General features: G+C 38.0%; 1 protein-coding gene across 6 annotated transcripts in view; it reads right to left on the bottom strand.

Moving 5' to 3' along the window:
- Positions 1–24442, bottom strand: part of EPS15L1 (epidermal growth factor receptor pathway substrate 15 like 1) — a 129081-nt gene that overhangs the window by 91978 nt on the left and 12661 nt on the right. For 5 of the 6 annotated variants that reach the window (XM_078154060.1, XM_078154061.1, XM_078154059.1 and 2 more), the window contains exons 2-9: positions 12395–12440; positions 12138–12223; positions 11720–11767; positions 10199–10294; positions 9544–9606; positions 5936–6061; positions 3125–3184; positions 984–1217 (exon numbers count right to left, since the gene is read on the bottom strand). In XM_078154060.1, the coding sequence (XP_078010186.1) occupies positions 984–1217; positions 3125–3184; positions 5936–6061; positions 9544–9606; positions 10199–10294; positions 11720–11767; positions 12138–12223; positions 12395–12440 (759 nt within the window). Of the gene's footprint in view, positions 1–983; positions 1218–3124; positions 3185–5935; positions 6062–6153; positions 6277–9543; positions 9607–10198; positions 10295–11719; positions 11768–12137; positions 12224–12394; positions 12441–24442 lie in introns of those variants that run through there. The other variant, XM_020969190.2, reaches the window with a different exon arrangement.

Here is a 24442-nt window from a genome sequence, read left to right on the forward strand (position 1 = left end):
GCGCAGTAGATGGAGTACCAGCCCTGGAGTCTGAAAGAACTGAGTTCAAATCCAGCCTCAAGACACATAATAAGCACTAGCCCGTGTGACTCTAGACAAGTCACTTAAGCCCAACTGCCTCGCCAAAATAAAAAAAAAAGAAAGAAAGAAAAGGGCCATTTTACGGCAGCTAGATGGCACAGTGGATCGAGAACCAGCCCCGGATTCAGGAAGAACTGAGTCCAAATCTAGCCTCTAACCCTTGATACTAATGGGGAAGGTGGGAAGACAGGGTGAGTATGGGAGGAAAGATAATGAGTTTAAACAGAATATACATTCTGAGATGTCTACCAGGCACTTAGAGAAGGGAAACTAGAAGTCAGCATAATTCGACAAACAGATCCCCAGAAGCAACAACAGTTTTCCAACCAACAGGCACATACTCTGAAGGAGCCTGTGACAGATCTCTTCTGCTGATGTGACAACATAATAGAGGCAGAGCTATACATACATGTACACGTACACACATACATGTGTGTATTTAAATCATACATATAATCTGCACCCAAATTAACTATATTTGCATGAGTTTTCCTCTTTTTAGCAGATATATGCACACATAACTGCTATGTGTGTGTGGTGTATATGTGTATATACTATCTATGTGTCTCCCCATGTGTGTAAATACACATGCACACACAGATAAAATCTGCACATAAAATAACCTTATTTACATGAGCTTTCCTTTCTATTTTTAGCAGGTCTGTTTTGCCGTGTGGTGCTTGTTCTCTTGGTACCCTAGACTATGCAGTTAGAGACAGTGATTAAACATGTCAAAATTGTATGTTCAGATAACAAAACAAAACACCTTTTCTATCATCCTATTTTGATAGCTCACTCATTGGAATACTGTAATTGGTAGAACAATAAGTTGACAAAAAATACAGAGAGAAAGTATTTTCCCATAGAGACCATCTAGAAACGAAAAAAATTTAAAAACCTACCTGGGCTTGTTTTACGCCATGTTTGGGAGATAAGCTTCCCGTGCTGTTCAGACTGTTCACGCTGCCATGGGAAGGAGTTGAACGTAGGCTATCTTTGGGTGGAGGACTTGCGGGAAGAACAGGTACAGCACCAGGAAAAACAGGTTTTTTTCTTTTGGAAGGTGGTATAAGCGATGGTGGAAGTACAGATGGAACTGGTTCTTTCTCAAGGGCTCGATATACTAGGTGCATCGCCTGCAAGTAACAAATGATAACAGACCTATAAAAGTCAATCAACAAAGAGAAAAACAAAAAAAGAACATAAGGAACAGCAATGATAGCAGTTCCCACAATTATGGTTCTCTGACAAGACTCAATTTAAAGAAGCTTCTAAACTAAAATTTAAAGAACGTTTTCCCACAAATAAAAATGTTTAAGGAATGATTTCTCTTTCCATATTTGCTAATTCTCCAGTATTGGAATTTTGATATCCAAGTAAAAAAAACCACACTTATGAATACATGATCCATTCATTGTCCTGAAAGTATTTCCATAAATCACACATTTTCCAATTCCAAATTACTGAAATTGCAGATTCTAAGACTGCTCAGTAAAAGCTGAATTAAATTTTGGCTCTACAATGGTTTGGTTGAATTTTGTTTTTCTAAATTTGGTCTTGTGATTTCATTCGTGCAGGGAACTTCACATGTAAAAACATTTATCACTGACTTAGATCAGCAACTCATCTACAAATCATAAGTAGCTGACTGGGGCACCGATTTGTCCAGAATCACACAGCTAATATGTGTCAGAACCAGAACTTATACCCATCAAGACTGACCCTCTATTATGTAAAATGGTTTCTCAAGTACTATGAGAAATAAAAGAAATTGACTTACCCTAACAAAAATGGGCATACTTCATGTAGTTTTTTAAATATCAAATTCAAGATTTCCTTATACATGCATACTAAAAATCTACTTTAAAATGAGTCCTTTCTTACCAGTTTAAAAAAACAAGCCTTCAATGTACTAATTAGCTGCTTGGCCAGCATTAACACTTTATAGAAGTATCATAAGGATGTTGATGGTTATTTTAAAAAAGGTTTGATATGTGCACAGAGTCCAGACTTTGATAATAAAATAACAGTGTACACAGTGGGGCCAGCTCCATCAATACCTTCTCCCACTGACTCAGTGCACTATGGCAGTAGCCCCAGGCTCTCAAAGGCCATGTGTCAGCAAATGACAAATTCTCACAGGTTCTATCAAACAAGAATGGATCTAAGAATGTCTTGGTAACAGACCAAAGCCTGCTGCCTAGTCTAAATCTAGCTATAACATTACATCATGATAAGGTGGGCCATGAAGGATAAACTGGGGAGGGGGCCATAATAATTCACAAATCCAACTATGATCTGTATCAGGGAGGGAGTACCCAGACTGATAATTGTATTTCGCATCATAAGCAAGTTAAAAAATCAGAATTTTTTAAAAATATATTTACTGATCATCTCTGAGATAGTAGTTCTTCAAAAACTATTATATATCATACATTTTAAGAACTAAGTTTTCTAATCATCTAACTTAAGTGACTACATATTCCTCTCATTAACTATTTCCCATTGTAGCATTTTCTGAAATCACCAAAGCATTTAGCTCCTTTAGTTTACTGCACGTATAGTAGATTTAAATAGAATTAATTAATGCTATAAATGCCTATCACTGCTATAAACAAAATACCAGTGATTAGGTCAATGAGGGCACTGAGCATAAGGAAGAAAGATGAGGAGGCAGGAAAAGTGGCATGTACTCAGGAATGAAAAAGATGTCAGTGGAATCAGGGCAAGGGCAGTGAGACATATGGCAGATAGGAGGAAAGGCAGCTGTGGAAGGACAGCAAGTGACCAGACGCACCAGGAATGAGAAGGGAAGGCAGCAGTGGGAAGAGAGTAAGGGGTCAGATACATCAGAGGGCAGCCAAATGAGGGGAAGTGGGATCACTGATCCAAACACAGGCCTGTTGCTGCCCCTAAAAGAAAAAGGAAAAAGACAGAAAAAGAGGGATAAACCTAGACTGCAAAATCAAGAAACCCCTGAGTTTCTTATGTCCTTCCTCTGCGTGTATACTAAAGAGTAACAAAGGAAGAAAAAAGGACCTACCACAGCAAATTCATCTTTGTCCAAATGTCCATCTTTGTCAATATCACTGAGATCCCAGACCTAAAATAAGGAAGATTAAAAAAAAAAACTACTAAGAAAGAAAGATTAGATTCTGAAGACCCCTATTTTCATTTAGTTATTTAAATACATACCTGAAGAGTTTTGGGGTATAAGAATGCACAGAAACTCTAGTGTGACTACTAAACTCAATTTTTCCAGGTCAATAGAAACAAATGGAGTGAACAGTAACTGTCAAACCTTAGAAAGCCTTAGAGGACTCAGATTCAGAGACAACAGTGTAGAGCAGGGTAAGGAATACAGATCTAATTAGAAAACATTTTCAAAATAGTTCACAAGTATTTTTTATATAAATATACAGAACAAAAACGCATAGGGAAATATCTTTTGAAATTCACTGTCTCTATAGCTTTTTGTTCCTTTTCTTCCTAACACCTGGTCATGATTCAAATTGCACCCAAGAAATCCACACTTTTATCAATACATTGATGTCTTAGCACAAAAGCTTACATCAATTTTTCTTTTTTAGTATACCATGTTAAACAAAACTCAACATCAACCAAATTCTCTAGTTCCCAAATACAAGAGCTCGAAGATTTCTATAGGTTCACATCGGAGTGGAAGAATCAGTACCTCAAGTGAAGTTCTGGGGGATTCATTTGAAAGGATCTCCACTGCATGCCCCCAGGACCCATGAGTCCACTAACATGTTACATGTTAATATTCTTTTCCCTATGAATTTGTTTTTTGTGCTTCATTCGACTTAAACAGTAAAATGAGATTGCTCAGTTTAATTTCTAAGAATTTTCACAAGCTGCCATGAATTTTCTCAATTGCTAAGTTAGTACAAATTGGGTAGGGGAAGAGAGAAGAAGAAGGTGCTGAGGAGGATAAAAAGGGGAAGAGAGATCAACAAATTGCTTTTAAAGAATTATAAAATCTTTTAGTAATATAAACTCATGTCTGCATTGCAAACACCATCAAACACAGTTGATGTGTTGGTTGGTTTTACACGACTTATTTTTCTTTTTTTAAATAAAAATGGCTTATTGAGTATATTCAGAAATGACTGTAATGTGAAAAAAAGTAAACATTTTTAAAGCAAATATATATGGTGGTGATGGTGGTGGTTGTACAGTTGTTCAGTTGCATCTGACTCTTCATGACCCCATGGACCATCGCATGCCAATGCTGTCCATAAGGTTTTCTTGGCAAAGATACTGGAGTGGTTTGCCATTATTTTCTGCAATGGATTAAGGCAAACAGAAGTTAAATGACTTGCCCAGGGTCACACAGCTAATCAGCGTCTGAGGTCAAATTTGAATTCAGGTCTTCCTGACTTTAGGCTCAGTACTCTATCCACTGGGCCACCTAGCTGCCTCCTCTGTATATGTGTATGTGTGTATATATGTATATATATGGTACTTGCCATCAAATATATATAGGCAAATATGCATGTGTATATATAAATATATTTAAATATAAAGTGCCTCATCACTAAGGGTGTGTTTACATAGCACCACACTCTTAATTAAAATTACAGAAATTTATAACAACAAAAAAAAACCCCACACCTAAAAGTTCTAGCCCAACTCCCTTATTCTAGGGTATGACTTATAAAGTAATAAAACAAATTCCATAAATCATACAGAAAAGAAACAGTATCAATGCCTTATAATCACACTTTATGATAATAATAATTACAACAATTTTAGCTAAGATTTACACAGCACTTTAAGGTCTGCAAAATGATTTACATATACTGTCTTACTTGATTTTTAATAAAAATCCTGTGAGACAGGTGTTATTAATATCCTCATTTCATAGATGAGGAAAAAGGCTAAGTGACCTTTATCTGAGCCACACAACTAGGAAGTGCTTAAGGCAAATTTATAACTCGGGTCTTATTTATTCCAAGTCCAGCATTCTATCCTCTATGTCATCTCAGTGCTTGTACAGATCACAAAGGAGGTGTCAAATTCAAACAGAACCAGAGGCCACCAAGCCATACCTGAGGATACTTGCAGGCCAGAAAATGACTGAGAAAATCACATATTAACATTATCTGTTTCATTATATTTTTATTTGCTTTGTTAAATATTGCCCAATTACATTTTGATCTGGTTTGGGCTACACTTGGGAGTGTTTGGAAGTGCAATACACCACAGGGAGGCTGCATGTTTGACATTTCTGGATTACAAGCCTAAGGTATAGACTTCAAGGGGCACGCCCAGGGTCACATAGCTAAAAGCAGTATTTCAGGGACTGATGACTTTGTGGGTGTAAAAAGCACAGACACAGACACACACACACACACACACACACACACACACACACACACACACAAACATTTTGCAACTATTCCACTTTCATAAGACTGTCTTGCTGAGATGCTGTGGCCAACACTGTGGGGTCAGCTTTTCCTTAATTGGGAAGGCCAGTCTCCAAAAAACACACAATCTACCACCAAAGCCTCTCCAGCTCAGTAAACCTGCCAGAGCTTTTGCTCCATTGACAGAGCCTTTAAGAGCCCAGGATCAGTTTCATGACACAATGAGCTACTCAAAATAAGGCTTTAGTGCAGGAGTCCTTAACAGAGGGCCCATGAGCTTTTTTTTTCCTTCCATATTTCAAAATACTTGGTTTCTTTTGTAATGCTATGTATTTAATGCATTTCACAAAATGATTCCGAGAAGAGGTCTATCCACAGGCTTCTCCGGACTGATACAAATAAGGTGAAGAACGCTTGCTTTGGTGGAAGCATAATTTAATAATGATACAAAGCATACTTACCCTGCCCAGGATATCGAGAGGTAGCTTGGAGTTCATCAGAACTGGTTTTACTTTGTCTCCAGAAAGCAAACCACTTATAGGTAAAAGGCTTTCAAAAATTCCATCAAATTTTGCCTTCTCTTCCACCTAGTTGGTAAGAAATAGCCTGAATAAGTAAAAAAGCGTGCCTGTGTGAGTGTCAAAAATGAGATCTTACAAAAAACTAAATGACAGCTAACCATTTCTCTTGCTGAGATCACAAGATATCCTCAATACAGTTTCTGCTATGGCAACTTGTACAGGCTTCAAATGCAGATTTTTTTCCTTGAATGAAAGAAATTTGCTGGAGGGCTGGCTACAGATTAGGGAGGTCACTGGCAATGAGATGGAGAAAATATAGGATGTTGTTCCCCGCTCTTACCCTGACCCACCATATGACATGAAAACAAGCAACTTATGTTGCTATGGTTGTAATTGCAAAAATGAAAATTAGAGTGTCTATTTATCTCATCAGAATTAATAAGAACACATGTGAAAGAATTTTGACTCTATAACAGAAAGCCACTACATTAAAATGAACATTTTTACCACAAAATATAGTAAAGTACTCTACAAAAAAAATAGGTGGTAATCTAAAGCCATTCAAATGAAAAAACCACTTCTAACTTCTGGTTAACATTTACAGTGCAGAGACAGCATAAAAGGGAGTTCTAAATTTAAATCAAACTTGTTTAGCAGCCCATTCATCCACCCACCTAGAAGACAAGACCTCTTTTCCTGCATCTACCTCAGAAAGGCAAAGGCCCGAGTATGTGAAGACTGAGGAAAAGAGACACCTGATCACTTTAGCACAGGCACCAGACCTCTGAAGCCAGCCAGCTTATAGAAATATGCACCATACGGCCTCAGTTACATCACTATGTGTTTATACTGAGTGAGATTTTTTTGAAATACTGTATAATAAATGTTTTTGAAAAATGACAAATCATAAATGCTTGGCTGTGGAATTCAAGATTTCATGATGCCTGAATCAAATATAATGCAGCTTCCTACTTCCCCTCTGTACTCCAACTATTCTCTTTTCAAGAAGAAAACTGGTTAGTGTAAAAAGGGTAAAAGCAGTGGGTTAAAGAATAGATTTCTAGTTTATTAAAAATAGTAGTTTAAATGCTACCATTAAAACAACACTCAAATTTTTAAAAATACAAAACCAAAAAATCCATAAGAATAGTTTCCTGCACCACTCCCTTGTACTCCTCTCCATCCCCTTCAAAAAGATAAGCAAAAGTTTATTTAATCTATGGGTTTATCTTTTGCCTTTTTAATGAAACACAGCATAAAAGAAATCTGCTAGAATAGTTTTCTGCTTAGTTTAATGACATAATACATCATTTCCTTTACAAAAAGCATTAATATTACTTTCTAGCCACAATATCTTTTGTATCAAAATGGCACTTTAAGTGTCACTTGCCAGACAGGTCTCAATAAAAATGTTAGCGAGGTTACAAATAAAAACTAAGGTTTAAAAAAGATCTTGGATGTCACCATATTCAGGAGCTATACTTGCATGCAAACGGTATTAAAGACAATTTCACAGCTGTGTATGACAGGAAAAAGAGACTAGCTAGTTGCGTGATGAGAGAGAACACAGAGAGGCAGTTTTCAAATGAGGCGTCTCAATAGCATGCCCCAAATAAACTAACAAGCTAAGTGGATCCATGGGTGAATGTGGACAGCAATGCCATAGGATGAAAAGAAATGGTAGGAGGCAATACTAACCAACATCAATGGAATCAGAAATATTTCAAATTATCTAAGTCATAACTAATCAAACGACATGGAAAAAAATTTCTGAAAAGAATTGCAAACTATTAACAACCATGCAAAAGAAAGTTCCAAATCACGAAAAATAAGAGAAATGTAAATGAAAACAACTCTAAGGTTTTATTTCATAGTCAAATTGGCAAAGATGACCGGGGGGGGGTTAAGTGTGTGCGTATGTGGCGGGAGGGAACCTATAGCATTATGGGCAACAACAATGCACTACTGGCAGAGCTGTGAACTGGCATAATCATTATGAAAAACAATGTACAATTTTTCAAAGAAAGAGATTAAAATATGCATATGCTTTGACCCAGACATTCTACTGCTAGGCAATTACCCCAAGGAAGTCAATAATAAAAAAGCAAGAATCCACATACTCCAAAATATTTATAGCAGCTTTTTTTGTAGTAGCAAAAAACTGGAAACCAAAGAGTAACACTGTGTTGTAAGAAACAATGAATATGAAGACTACAGAGTAGCAGGGGAAGACTTCTATGAACTGATGCAAAGTGAAGTTAAGGAGAACCAAGAAAACAATAAACAATGACTATGACAATGTAAACGGAAAGAATAACAACAAAAGCACATGCTCCAAAATTATGGTGCCCAAGCCTGGCCTATAAAAAGGAAAGAGATGAGAGATATCTAATAGTTAATATTAACTAATATTTATATGGGGGCAGCTAGGTGGCACAGCGGATAGAGGGCTGGGCCAGGAGTCAGGAATTCTCATCTTCGTGTGTTCAAATCTAGCCTCAGACACTTGTGTGACCCTGGGCAAGTCGCTTAACCCTGTCTGCCTCAGTTTTCTCATCTGTAAAATGAGCTGTAGAAGAAAATGGCAAACCCCTCGAGTATCGAGTATCTTTGCCAAGAAAGACAACCCCAAATGGGGTCACAAAGAGTCAGACATGATTAAAAAAAACACACACACAAATATCTATATAGGGCTTTAAGCCTTGCAAAGTGCTTTGAATCTTCAATATATTTAATCCTTACAACAACTCTGTGAACTACCTACTATTATTATCTCCATTTTACAGATGAGGAAACTGAGACTGAGAGAGTAGTTAAAGGACAGGGTCACAGAATATCTGAGACAGGATCTGGACTCAAGTCTGTCTAACTCCAAGTCCGGCAGTCTACCCACGATTTAAGGAAGTCACCTAGCCACCTTATACCTCTCTTCTTTGCAAAAAGGGGGTGTTCTTTGTTATAAGGGAGAGCTCTCCAGGAAAGGAAGGAAAGAGACACACTGGAAATGTAGATGATATAAAAACAAAAGATAACATTTTTTAAAGTATTAAAACAAAGTAACAAAGTTAGTTATAATATACACAAGTCCTCACAATTAACTTTTATGATAAGCTGGCATAGGTTCAGTAACCAGGAAGAAGCATTATATAAAAACATAAAGTCTTAAAATTAAATTGTATAAACCTAGCCTCTGAAACTTTTAGCTATTTGCCTTAATTTGTTACTCCAAAAACGCTACTCTCTTTTTCAAAAACTATAATTTCTAATGTTAGACTGTGAGTTCCTTAAGAGGAGGGCCTATTTTTGTATCCTTAGTACTTAGCACAGTGCATGGCATATACACCATATATACAGTAAACATTTAAGAAATAATATTCATTGACCAAGTCAACTAAGTCAACCAGTATTCTGTACAAAGCATTTTTCAGTGAAAAATGTCCATGTGGTATCACCATTTCCAGAATATATTGTGAGCAGCCTTAGAAACATTCAATATGAAATTCCCCATGGAAGAGAGGTGAAGCTCAATGGTTCCATGCTCGACTTACCCTAACAGCCCAGTGGGACTCTGCTGAAGGAGGTGTAACCAATAAAGGACTGCTAGTGTCATGCTGAAAAGGGGAAAAGATTTGATGTTAGTACCCACGCAATATTGTTAATGTTATTAGTATTATCATTAAAAAGGAATGAAATGATCGCACATGGACAACCTATATCAGATTGTTTGCCATTTTGGGGATGGGGTAGGGGAAAGTGGGAGGAGGGAGAAAAATCTGCAACTCAAAATCTTATAAAAAATGAATGCTGAAAATTGTCTTTACATGTAATTGGAAAAAATAAAATACTATTTACATTAAAAAAAATAAGGAATGAAAGTCTTACTGTTTTTACTCAAAAGAATAGCAATTACAAAGCTTATATATATATATCTATATATAGATATATATAGATATATATAGATATATATAGATACAGATATATATCTATATATATATCTATATATAGATATATATAGATATATATAGATATATATAGATATATATAGATATATATATAGATATATATAGATACAGATATATATCTATATATATACACAAAAAGTGAAAAATGAGATCCTGGGTTGGTGCTTATGAGGATAAAAAAGAATAACTTACAAAACATAAAATCTAAATTCATTTAACATTTTTAATGATAATCACTTACAAATTTCGGAGGTGGGAGACTCAAGTTTAGGCTGCTCAAGTTAACTTCATGGCCATTTTGTGCACATGCTATTAGTCTCAGGGCAACATAGAAACCCTACAAATCCAAAAACATGGTAAGCCAACAATTTTTAAAAATGTACAAGCAAGTGGTCTTTAGGTGTTGGTTTCCAGCAGAATTAATTTTAACAATGCAGACAAATATGCAAAAAGTCTAAATCACCTGACACTTCTTAAATTAGCTCATGCCAAATGACTGATTTTTACATGTAGTATTTGTTAAATTGTATTTTTCCTACTGCATTATATATCATGCAACTTTTAAAATATATTTTGAAATAATCTGCTCCTCAAATTTATGAAACTTATTGAAATAAACACCAAATTTTATATGCAATATAAATTATTAATCAGTTCAAGGTTCCAAATTACAGATTAAATGTCAAAGCCAGGACTCACACCCATGTCACCTGACTGCAAGTCCAATGCGGTCTTACTCCTATATCATGATGCCATTGTTTTTAATTTTTTGATTACTTCATGTGTATACCAAGTTCATAATTCCCTCACCAGTAGATGATATTAGATCCTACATTCCTCTGCAGTTGCCATTCTAATAACTAATATTATTATATTAATAAACTTCAGGTGTCATACAGATGACACAGATTCTTGAACTGTATTACAAATGCCTCCATTTTACCCATAATACTTAGCAATCTAAATTACTCCAGAAACTCTCAAGTGAGAAGTGGTAGGGAAAGTGAGAGATCACCCATTAACTTTCACAGGCAACAGCCTATTGTGAAAAGAGGCCAGAGCTCGAATGAGCTGTCATCCAGGCTGACACTCCCAGGTTTGGCAAACTCAGCCAAATCATTTCCTCTTCTGAGCTCCAGTTTCCTCACTTATGCAAGCATTATTCCTCATACAGGGTTGTTGTGAGGAAAGTACTTCACAAACCTTGAAATTCTACATAAAGATATGCATTTCCAAAGGAAACTAAGGCCCAGACAAGAGAAGGGATTTGTCCCAAGTCAAAGACACCAGGATAGCCACTTCTACATGGACAAGCTTACGCTTGAAGGGAGAATTTCAGATTCCAAGTCCAACACCTTTAACTAACACCGTGCAATTTAGCAATAATGACTTAAAAATGATTTTTAATTTTGATAAAAAAGCAAGTGTCTCTAATTGACCTGAGATCTTCAACCATTTTTGAGGCTAAACATATTTTTAAGTTTTAAAATCCTTGTAGTAATATTTTACCCTAGTCAAAGTCACGTAGTAGTGTGTCCTTAAATGATATAAAAAGCAGATTCACAAGGAAAATCAATTACATGTATTAAAAAGTCTCAAAAAATACTTTTCAATTTTAACAATTTAATAACTTTTTTCTTATATATACAATTACTGTCACAGAGTGGCAATAAATGTGGTAGAAGGTATACTGCTAACTTATTAACCTCCATCTGCTGGCTTTCTCCCTACTTGCCCTGTTTGTATGTATGTGTATATATACCTGTTTATCCAAGAAGCCCTTACCCTCTGGATCTGCCAAATCCCAAATCTGCAGAGAAAAAAGCAGGCATTAACATGACCCTCCAGATGAACCTTCTGTCATCCCAGTAGCTTCAAACAGAAACCTTCAACCTCTCCAGAAAGCAACACCCAACATCCTCACCCTTGTTCCCCATCCCCTCTAATCCCTCTGAGAAAAAAAAGGGAGCATAAATGAAGTCATCAAGGCATTCAGCTAAGACAGAAGTGGCAGACCCTGTCCAGCAGGGCAACATCAGCAAAACTCCTATGAAGAAAATGGGGAGATCACAATGAAAACAACTCAGCTCCAGGCAAAGGGACAATTCTCAGTGAGGAGCCATAAGTCTTTTGAGATCCAGATAAAGCCTTGAAAGATACATTATCTACTTTTCACTTACCTTTCCAAGAACAATGTCGGAGAGACCTGACTTTTTCAGAAAAAGTGCAGCTTCACCAGCCCCAACTCTCCCTGTATATGTTGGATCTACCTGCAATAAACAAAAGAGGAAGATTTGACGAGATACTTCTTAAAAAGAGATGGTAAAGCAATACACAACTGTACAATTTCTCCATTCACTGGCAACCAAAGTAATAAATGAGAATAGTAATGGCACTGTATTTAAATTTACCTCAGCTTTAAAAGAAATAAATAAACCTACCTGTTTGTAATAAGACTCATACAATGGATTTCCAGTCGTAAACTGCAAATAAAATCACAAATATTGGTAAGTCAAAAAGGGTCAAACTACTAAGGAAAAACATCCTGATATTACTGAAATCAACATCAGTAAATTTCAAAATGTCTTCTATATAATTAATCAATCACTAAACACCTACTATGTGCCAGGCACCTCTATACCAGGGATATAAATACAAAGAATGAAACAATCCCTCCTCATAACGAGCTTACATTCCAAATGAGGAGACAAGTACATATATATAAGTAAACACAGAATAGACAGATGGCAGGAAGGGAGGGCACTAGCAACAAACAAGAATTTAAGGGCCTTCTATATACCAGGCACTGTTCCAGGCAATGAGGATGTAAGTACAAAATAAAACAATTCCACTCACAAGGAGCTTACATTCTAACAGCGTGATAATTCCATATAAAAAAATATGCAATATAAATATGCAAACATAAACAAAGTAAATACAAGGTAGTTTGGGAGGGAGGGAAAAGCCCCAGGCAGTGGCAGCTAGACGGCATAGTGGACAGAGCACTGGCCCAGGAGTCAGGAGGACCTGAGTTCAAATCCAGCCTCAGACATTCAATACACACTAGCTGTGTGACCCTGGGCAACACCCGATTTCAAAAGAAAGAAAAGCCCCTGGTAGAAAGTGGTACTTGAGCTGCCACTTAAAGGAAAAAGAGGGGATGTTGCAAGGCCAGAGGTAAGGAGAGAGCACATTTCAGGAATGGGGGACAGCCAGTGCACAGGTCTAAAGCTAAGAGATGGAGGGTCACATGTGAGAGCCAGTTTGGCTGGACTGTAGAATGGATATGGGGTGTGGGGGTGGGCGAGGGGACAGGCATAATGTCCAGGGAGCCTGAGCTTTAAAAGCTAGATAGAGGCATTTATATACTATCTAGAAACACTAGGGTAAGATTAGCACTAGGTTTATCTAGGGAGCCAGTAAAGTTGATTGAGTAGTGGAATGACATGGCCAGATTTGTTTTAAGGAAAATCAATTTGGTAGAAGTATATGGAATACCCTGAAGTGGCATGAGAATTAAAGAACAATTACGTGGCTATCGAAAAAATCTACTCAAAAGGTAATGAGGGCCTGAATTAAGGCAGTAGGCTGAGTGAATGGACAGAAAGAGTCTGATGCAAGATATGCTGTGAAAATAGAAACGTTGATGTTTAACAATTTACTGGATAAATGGAAATTTATGAGGATATAGAGGGTGAAGAGTGTAAGACACCCAGGATAACGCCAATGTTATGAACCTGAGAGACAGAAAAGATGGTGGTGCCTTCACTAGAAATAGGGAAGATTGGAAGAAGGGAGGGTTTAGGGGAAAAGGTAATGAATTCAGTTTCAAAGACAGTGAGTTTAAGATTTCTTCAAGATATCCTGTCTGAAAGGTCCAAAAGGCAAGAGGAGATACAAGGGTTTGATATCTAGATCTGGCTTCATGTAGAAAATAGTACTTGGGCTACATCTTGAAGGAAGAGAGGGATTCTATACAAGAAGGCATAGCCTAACCAGAGCTGTTTCATAAAAACATTAGCTCCTGATGACCACATTATGCCACAAAACCCTGCTGAACATCATTTTACCAAATATCCAAGGAATAAATCAGGTAACCAGTGAGGGTCTGAGTTAACTACTGCCAGGAAAAACATCATTTCACCTAATGTCATGTTTTGCAGAAACCACTAACAATGCTAGAGAGAAAGGTCTCCTTATAAATTTTATCAATTTTGTGACAAATCTTACACTAAATTCATTTGTGGCAAATAATATTGTTTAATAATTTGTCATTCTTAAAGCAGTAATACTAATAACAGCTAGAATTTGTACATTGTTTTAATATTTGCAAAGGGCTATGCATGTATTATTTCCTTTGATCATCACAACCATTCAAGGAGCTAGATGTTATTAACCCCATTTTAAAGATGAGGACAATGAGGCTGGGAGAGATTAACTGACTTGCCCAAGGTGATCACTACAGACATCACTACAAAAGAAACAGTAGGATTTTGATTCTAAATTTTGTAACAATAAGATTTCATCTATTCCTCAAACTTTGGAAAAACTATTTATTCTTTCTGCTATGTTCTTTATAATTCAGCCAGAAGGTGGCCCGACATCAATCATTAAACTCCACTTGAAGGGCTGGGGAGAGTGGTGCCTCAAACCCCCACACTCCCAAGTTGGTAGCACTTTCTCTGTGCCTAAAACACCTGGATTCCCTGGCTTCCAACAGGGAACAAAAGTGCAGCCTTCTGCAAGAAGCCTTTCCTAGTTTACTTTAATCTTACTGCCTTCCTACTGAGATTATCCCCAATTTCTTCTGTTTATACCTAATTTGTACATAGTCGTTCGCATGTTGTCTCCCCCATTAGACTGTGAGCTACTTGAGAGCAGATTCGTTTTTCAATGTTTCTTTGTATCCCCAGTGTTTAGCACAGTGTCTGGACCTAGGAAGTGCTTAATAAAAGCTTGTTCACTGATATCATTAATGTGGGCCATTTGGCATTTCTTTTGTGGATAATAGTTATGCTGAATTTTCCTGAATTATCATGAATTTTTTATAAATTATGATATATGAGTTATTATGATTTTCTAAATTACGATTTTTAAATAACCTAAAATGACAATTAAATCAAATAAGCCTAAAAGGAAAGTATGCTTCTCACAATGACTAAATCCTCTGCACAGCCAAAGAACTTACTGCCCACCCTCCTTTGGCTAAGAAAAATCAATAGTGAGCCACTGTTATACACTGTCATAGGGGGACCACCAAATAGGCTGGGGAGCCTTCTATTAGATCTCAGAACATTGTGTGAACACCACTATTTCAACTACTTAAGTTTATCTTTACCAATGTCACAACATCCCCCAGGCACAAAGTTTTATAAAAAAAAAAAAAAGATGGTATTGATCCATGAAAAGAAAGTTCTGGTCCTTATCCAAAAGAGAAAAAAAGCACCGGGGGCGGGGGGAGCCAGCCAACTATTGAAGACACCAAGGTACCAAATGAGGCCCGTTGATAGATTTAAAAGACCACATTATATTTCTTTTTTTTTTTTTATAATTTATAGGCAATTGGGGTTAAGTGACTTGCCCAGGGTCACACAGCTAATAAGTGTCAAGTGTTTGGTCTGAGGCTGGATTTGAACTCAGGTCCTCCTGACTTCAGAGCCGGTGTTCTATCCACTGCACCACCTAGCTGCCCCTCACATTATATTTCTAACACAGAGAACTACAAAAGTCCACATTAAAAGTTAACGCCTGGACTTAGATTCTCTTCTGCTTCCTGGAGCCAAGCAGGCCGAGTAAAAAAGTTGCTCTCACTCTTCCCTATCAACCTCTGAAAGCCCAGAAAATATTACCCCAGAAAAAAAACCCTGAACATGTGAACTAGAAGAAAGACATGGAGCAGCAGTGCAGCAGCCCAGCAAACAGGTCTCCCAGTGCCTCAGCAAAAATAAGGGAAGCAGCACTACAAAAGGCCTCAGGTGGATAAGTACCCTGCAGCATTCATCTGAAAACAGCTGAAGAAAACAACCTAATGTCTTCCTAAAGTCCAAGCCTTGCTGATTCCAGCCCAACACCAGGTAAGCTGTCAGAACCTCCAACTGTCAACCAGGAAGAGATCCTGAAGCCCAGGTGGTAGCGCAAGCAAACACTAACACCTGGACCTCCCAGTGCCTCAGTGAGGGCAGGGCAGGGAGGACCGGTGGAAACCAGCTCAGAAAACTACCAGGTGCCTCAACACTCTACCGCAAAGGAATCTCCCAGTGCATTAGCAGAAACAAGGGAGACAAGCACTGCAAGGGGCCCCAGGCAGATAAACACCCTGCAGCACCCATCTAAAAGGAGCTGAAGAAAGCTAAAGGAAAGGAAAAGCAGGCAACCTAGAATTGCCTGAAAGTTCCAGCCTTGCTGATTCCAGCCCAACATGAGGTAAGCTGCCAGAACTCTACAGCCTCCAATTGCCAATGTAAGAGGCCCCAGCACACAAAGCCAGTGACCAAGACCTAGGCTCCCAACACAAGAAGCTTGGGTCAGTGCCCTCTGTTCCCCAGCAGGAGAGCTCAATCTCTTTAAAGGCCAGGGAATAAAGAAACACCATGAGTAAAAAGAAACGTACCATAGATTCATATTATGAGAAGAGTGAAGATCAAGACAGAAATTCTGAAGAGGACAACATTGTCAACAAACCCACATCTGCAACATCAAAAGGGAATATGAACTGGTCTGAAGCCCAAAAAGCCTTCTTAGAAGAGCTCAAGAAGGATTTTAAAGTCTAATGAGAGAGGTAGAAGAGTCCTTAAAAAATACAATTGGCCAATTGGAAAAAAAGTACACTGAAGAAAACAAATCCCTTAAAAATACAATTGGCCAATTGAAGAAGGAAGTACAAAAACTAACAGAAGAAAACAATCTGTTAAAAACTAGAATTGGACAAATGGAAACTAATGACTCTATGAGAGAGCAAGAATCAGTCAAACAGAAACAAAAAAATGAAAAAATAGATGAAAATATAAAATACCTCATCGGTAAAACAACCGACCTGGAAAATCAATTCAGGAGAGACAATTTAAAAATCATTGGACTACCTGAAAATCATGATGAAAAAAAGAGCCTGGACAGTATCTTTCAGGAAATCATAAAGGAAAACTGCCCTGAAGTCCTAGAACCAGAAGGTAAAATAACCATAGAAAGAATACACTGCTCACCACCTGAAAGAGATCCCAAATTGACAACGCCAAGGAATATAATAGCAAAATTCCAAAATTACCAGATGAAAGAGAAGGTGCTGCAAGCAGCCAGTCAGGATTACACAGGACCTTGCAGCTTCTACATCAAAAGACGGCAGGGCGTGGAACATGATATTCCATAAAGCAAAGGAGCTTGGATTGCAGCCAAGGATCAACTACCCTGCAAAAATAAGCATGATTCTTCAAGGGAGGAGATGGATATTCAACGAAATAGGAGACTTCCAAACCTTCCTCATAAAAAGACCAGAGCTCAACAAAAAATCTGATCTTCAAGTACAAGATTCAAGAAAGACATAAAAAGGTAAATGGGACAGAAGGATACAAAATGTTGTTAATAAGGGAGGACTGTTTACATCCCTGCAAGGGAAGATGACACTTGCAACTCTTGAGAACTGTATTGTTATTACACCATGTTAAAGGAGTATACATAAAGGGGGTGGATATTAGTTGACGTTGATGTAATGATAAAAAAAAATCTAATCAAGTGGGTTAAATAGATCCAAGTAAGTGGATTAGTCTGATCTTAGAAAATATACTGAGAAAAGAGGAGGCAGGCAAGGATAAATTACATTACAGGAAAAGACAGAAAATCCTATTACAGCAGAAGGAAACAAGGGAGAGGGGTGAGCATTGCTTGAACCTTGTTCTCATCAGATTTGGCTCAAGAAGGGAATAACATTATCAGTTAGGTATGGAAATCTAACTTGCCCTATAGGCAGCAGGAAGGAAAAGGGAAAAGAAAAGGGAGGGGGGATGGAAGGGAGGGAAGAAGCAGTGGGGGCAAAGGGGAAGAGTGGGGAGGGGGATAATAGAAAGGAGGAGAGACTGAAGGAGGCAGTGGTCAAAAGCAAAGTACTGGTGGGGGGAAGGGAGAGAGGAGAAAGAAAAGCATAAATGGGGAAAAAAGGATGGAGAAAAAGACACAGATAGTAATCATAACTGTGAAAGTTGAATCACTATCTTTTTTTTTCTCTTGTGTTGAGTTTTGTTTCCTTTTTCTGATGGTTCCTCCTATTGGTTTTAATTTTTACTTACAACTTCACTAATGTGAAAATATGTTTAACAGGAATGTAAATGTATAGCCTATATCACATTGTGCACCATCTTGGGGAGGGTGGTGGGGAGGAAGGGAGAGAACAATTTTAAACTCAAAAGCATATGGAAGTGATTGTTGATAAATCAAAATAAATTGATAAATCAAAAAAAAATGCTTAGATTCTTAAAATCTAGCCACAGTTTACTAATGTTCAGACTCCTTAAGAGTCTGCCCAATATGACAATGTTCTAATAAACCTTGTCTTTGTTTGGCTGGAAAAAAAAAGTTAATGCCTGGTTTTTATTTGAAAACAAAATAAAATTTTTATTCATTAGAAATCATAATGGTCTGACTAAACTTGAAGAATACCTTAAGTTATTTGACTCAATCAACAAAAACACTAATTTCTATAGCTATCAATTTAATGATACACCACCAAGTCTGTTCCTATATTTAACTGATTAATTTAAGTAAGAGAAAAAACAGGAGGAAAAGTTCATAATACGGTTGGTTAAAAAAAAAGGGGGGGGGAAGCAATCAGTTTGGAGTTAGCCATAGGCTCTGATACGAAAAGAAAGAAACTAGAAGAATCATATAGTTTTAAACCTTTCAATTTATGGATGAGGAAGCTGAGTCCCAGAAAGGAAAAGGGACTTGCCCAGAGTCACAGAGAGCTGGGATTCAAACAAATATCCTCTGATTCCAAGCACAGGGCTCTCTCCTACATAGCATGAAGAAAGATAAAGTGATGGTAAGAGAAATAAACAGCTAAGTGGAGAGCCAAGATCATAACCCCAATCTTCTAAACCAAAGCCTGGGGCTCCTTCCACAATATCAAGCTAAGGGACCTACATTCTTGTCCTGGTTCTGTCAATAACTAGCCAGAGCTGTGACCCTGAGCAAAGAACAACCAGGTAACTTTTACATCATCTGTAAAACAGGAACAATAATGTAGCCAGTTACAGGCAATGTGAATAAAGACCTTGGATTCAGAATGACTTGGATTCAAGACCACTCTTTTGACATATACTCTTTGTGAGGCCCGAAGTCTGTCATATAAATTCTCAGAACCCCAAGCTACTCTCTAAGCCTCTAACTTGTTGAACAACTGCATATTTGCACTGAAGGAAGACTTTTCTGGAGAGAGGCACACACAAGCAGAACAACTTTAAACTAGTATGTGGAATATGTTACATGGTTTTTGGTTTTTTGCCATTGTTTAAAGTAAATTGTTTGTAATAGATTTATGGTTTCATAAGAAATCCTTTTCTTGTCCTTATTTGCATAAATACATTCATGTTAATTGGTGTTTGTGAAAATGCTCAGAGCTCAGAGATGGAGTGTCTTGTTTGAGGAACAAGGAGACCAGTGCAGAAGGGGTCGGGGTGGTAAAAGGTAAGAAGACTGAAAACATCGGTGCAGGCTAGACTATGAAAGGCTTTGAATGCCAGAGGACTTTGTATTAGGATCCTGGAGGAAGGAGGGAAGAATACACACACAGCTGGATACAGAGCTACATTTCACTCAATAGAGTAATAGGAGGGCAAGGGAAGAAGGGAGAAATAGAGGGAGGGTAAGTTAAGGGAGGGATGAATCCTAAGCAAAACAAACTCTAACTAAGGATGTACAGAAATATTTATAGCTCTTTTCTGAGGTTGAAAAAAATGTGAATTTGAAGAGGAACCCAACAACTGCACAGTGGTTGAAAAAGTTATAGTACGTGACAGAATACTGTTGCTCTATAAGAAATGATCAAGAGAATGATTTCAGAGAAACCTAGGAAGACTTGTGTGAATTGATGCCAAGCGAGCAATTTATATAATGATAACAATACTGTAAAGACAAACAACTTTGAAAGACTTAGGAATTCTGATTTAGCACAGTGACCAACCACAATTCCAGAGAACTACTGATGAAATATGTTGCCTACCTCTTGACAGAAGTGAAAGATTTAAAATGCACAATGAGACAACATGTACATATGATATGTTATTTGTTGTTGTTGTTCATTGTTCAGTCACAACTCGTTGTGTCCCGATTTGAGGTATTCTTGGCAAAGATACTAGAACAGTTTGCCACTTCCTTCTTCAGCTCATTTAACAGATGAGGAAACTGAGGCAAACAGGGTGAAGTGACTTACCCAGAGTCACACAGCTAGTAAGTATCTGAGGCTGAATTTGAACTCAAGTCTTCCTAACTCCAGGCCCAACACCTTATCCTCCACTGCACCACTGAGGTACCCCATTTATGTTATATATGTGTGTGTGTGTGTGTGTGTGTGTGTGTGTGTATTTATACACACACACACACACACACACATATATACACACATACATATACACACACATATATAAAAATATATCACACAATATATGTGTACATATATTCTTTTGGAGGGAGAAAATGCGAAAATTTGTTTCACTTGACATTTTTTATAACAAGAGTTTTGTTTTTCTCTTCTTCTAAACTGGCAGTAGGGGGAGTGAGAGAAGGAAGATTTTTGCTCACTTAAAAAAAGAGAAAAAGTTTTCTCACTACTACTCACATAGTAGTTTCCTTTACAGATGAAATTACACGTGGATCAAAAGAAAATGCAGACAGCGGATTAGGGGTCTATAGACTTCATACATGTGGTACACCTGCAGAATCTGGGGCCATATGAGCAAAAGAAATTAATAATCATTTTATGTTCATTAAGAATGAACTACCATCTGGGGCAGCTAGGTGGCACAGTGGACAGAGCACCAGCCCTGAAAGTCAGGAGTACCTGAGTTCAACAGGCCTCAGATCAAACACTTAACACTAGCTGTGTGACTCTGGGCAAGTAACTTAACCCAAATACCTAAAAATAAAAAAATAAAAAATAAAATAAAAAATAAGAATGAACTACCATCTACAGAAGTACCCTATACAAAGAGATAATTTTTAGGTTGTTACTTAATGGGATGGACCCATAGATGGCAGAGCAAAAGCAGAGACTTGCTTGAGCTCTCCCCCAAACCCCTCCAAATACGTATAAAAAGTGGCTCTAAACAAATTCTAAAGCAGCAGAACCCACAAAAAGACAGGGTGAAACAAATTTCCAGGAATATCGTGGGGGGGGGGGCGCGAAGTTCAGCATGGGCTCACAGGCACTAGGAATCTGGAGCAGGCCTCAAAGGACTGAATCACATGCTGCTGTGGCACTTTCCAGACCTCTCAACCCACGAATGCCAAAGACAACCTAGTAGGTCAGTGAGAAAAGTCCGTTTTTGCGGTGGTGAGGAGCGCAGGGTCTCAGCTCCAGTTCCTGAGACTGTGGCCCCCAGGGCTGCGGCTGCCTCCTGAACTTACAGCCCACAGACTCAGGGGGAATCGAGTGGCTGATCAGAAGGGGATTGCAGGGATCTCTCTGCTGGTACAGAATTCTCTTTCTTTGCCCATGCTTGGATTTGCGTCACAGTGCTGGGTGGAGGTCCGGGTCAAGGAGGAGTGCTGGCATGGTGGAGCTTGCAGTGGCTGTGAAGAGGAAACCCTCACAGTTCCAAGACAGAAAAGAGCGCTTGTGGTCACTCATAGACTACAGGATAGGTCAGGAAAGGGGCAAACACCTTGCCCCTGATCATACCACCTTGGAAGAACTGAAAATTTACAAGTCCCTAGAAGTATCTCTGAAAACAGCTGCACAAAACCTCTGAAGCTTGGGACAGTACATTCTCCATACTGGAAACAGACTCCTATTTTAACAAAGAGTTTAAACTCAAGTAATTGGCTGGGATCATGAGCAAGCAGCAAAAAGAGTCAGACTGTATTATCTTACTTTGGTGACAAAGAAGATCAAAACATACAACCAGAAGAAGACAACGAAGCCAAAGCTCCTACATCCAAAGCCTCCAAGAAAAATATGAATTGGTCCCAGGTCATGGAAGAGCTCAAAAAGGATTTTGAGAAGCAAGTAAGAGAAGTAGAGGAAAAACTGAGAGTGATGCTAAAAGAGACCCAAAAAATACTGAAGAAAATAACACCTTAAAAAATAGCCTAACCCAAATGGCAAAAGAGGTCCAAAAAGCCAATGAGGAGAAGAATGCCCTAAAAAGCAAAATTGGCCAAATGGAAAAGGAAGTCCAAAAGCTTACTGAAGAAAATACTTCCTTAAAAATTAGAATGGAGAAATTGGAAGCTAGTGACAATTTGAGAAATGAAGGCACTGTAACACTAATCCAAAAGAATGAAAAAATAGAAGAGAATGTGAAATATCTCATTGGAAAAACAACTGACCTGGAAAATAGATCCAGGAGAGAGAACTTAAAAATTATTGGACTATCTGAAAGCCATGATCAAAAAAAGAGCCTAGACATCATCTTTCAAGAAATTATCAAGGAAAACTGCCCTGATATTTTAGAACCAGAGGGCAAAATAGAAATTGAAAGAATCCACCGATCACCTCCTGAAAGAGATCCCCAAAGGAAAACTCCTAGGAATATTGTAGCCAAATTCCAGAGTTCCCAGGTCAAGGAGAAAATATTACAAGCAGCCAGAAAGAAACAATTCAAGTATTGTGGAAACACAATCAGGACAACACAAGATTTAGCAGCTTCTACATTAAGGACCGCAGAGGCATGGAATATATTCCAGAGGGCAAAGGAGATAGGACTACAACCAAGAATCACCTACCCAGCAAAACTGAGTATAATCCTTCAGGGTAAAAAATGGCCATTTAATGAAATAGGGGACTTTCAAGCATTCCTGAGGAAAAGACCAGAGCTGAATAGAAAATTTGACTTTCAAATACAAGACTCAAGTGAAACATGGAAGAGGTAAACAGGAAAGAGAAATCATAAGAGACTTATTAAGGTTGAACTGTTTACATTCCTGCATGGAAAGATGATATTTGTAACTCATGAGTCCTTTGTCAGTATTAGGGTAGTGGGAGGGAAAAAATTATGTATGTATACATAGATAGAGGGCACAGGGTGAGTTGAAGATGAAGGGGTGATATCTGGAAAATAAAATTAAGGGAGAGAGATTATACTGGGAGAAGGAGAAAGGAGAAGTAGAATGGGGTAAATTATCTCACATGAAACAGACAAGAAAAGGCTTTTACAGTGGAGGGGAAATGGGGGATGGTGAGAGGGAATGAGTGAATCTTATTCTCATAGGATTTGGCTTAAGGAGGGAATAACATACACAATGGGGTATGGAAATCTATCTTACCCTACAGGAAAATAAGGGGGAAGGGGACAAGAGAGCAGGGGGTTGATAGAGGGAGGGCAGATGGGGAGGGGATAATCAAAAGCAAACACTTCTGAGAGGGACAGGGTCAAAAGAAGAATAGAATAAATGGGGGTAGAATAGGATGAAGGGAAATATACTTAGTTTTTTCACAACAGGACTACTCTGGAAGTGTTTTGTGTGACTACACATCTATAACCTGTGTCGAGGTGCTTGCCTTTTCAATGAGGGTGGGTGGGAGGGAGGAAGGGAGAAAATTTGTAACCCAAAGTTTTAAAAACATATGTTAAAAGAAAAGAAAAAAAATTGTTATTTAATAAGACAATGAGCAAAAGGTAGTTGTAAAAACACAAATTTAAATTTGATACAGAGAATATCTTTACAATCAGAACTCTCCAAAAATGAAATGAGCTACCTCTTAGCAGGCAGTAAGTTGTCAAGTGACCACTTGGTGAGTAGATTAAGATGATGCTTCACTCAATTCTGGGATGAACTAGAGGTCACTAAGGTCCCTCTGGTTTCTAAAATTCTGATTCTAGATTTTTTTTTTTTAGGCAATTGGGGTTAAGTGACTTGCCCAGGGTCTCACAGCTAGTAAGTGTCAAGTGTTTGGTCTGAGCCCAGATTTAAACTCAGGTCCTCCTGACTTCAGGGCCGGTGCTCTATCCATTGTGCCACCTAGGTGCCCCTAAAATTCTGATTCTATAAGACTGGGAGGTTTCCCAAAAAGAGAAAAGATAAGTAATAAAGAAGGATCTAATTAATTGCAACAAGTTAGAGAAGTAAAAAGCTCCTAATGAAAACTGAGCCAAGGAGTAAGAATATCACTGTTTGTCTAGTGTTAATCAAGGGAGAAAACTAACGGGTGGATGTCACTCTCCTGAGAAGAAGTGCAGGGGAAAATGTAATGGACTTGGAATCAAAAGACCTGGATTTGAACCCAGCCTGCTACTATGTGATCTCAGGCAAATAATTTTTCTTTGGACCTCAGTTTACA

Source organism: Phascolarctos cinereus, unplaced genomic scaffold, assembly GCF_003287225.1.
Source record: "Phascolarctos cinereus isolate Bilbo 61053 unplaced genomic scaffold, phaCin_HiC Scaffold_4;HRSCAF=312, whole genome shotgun sequence".
Lineage (NCBI taxonomy): Eukaryota > Metazoa > Chordata > Mammalia > Diprotodontia > Phascolarctidae > Phascolarctos > Phascolarctos cinereus.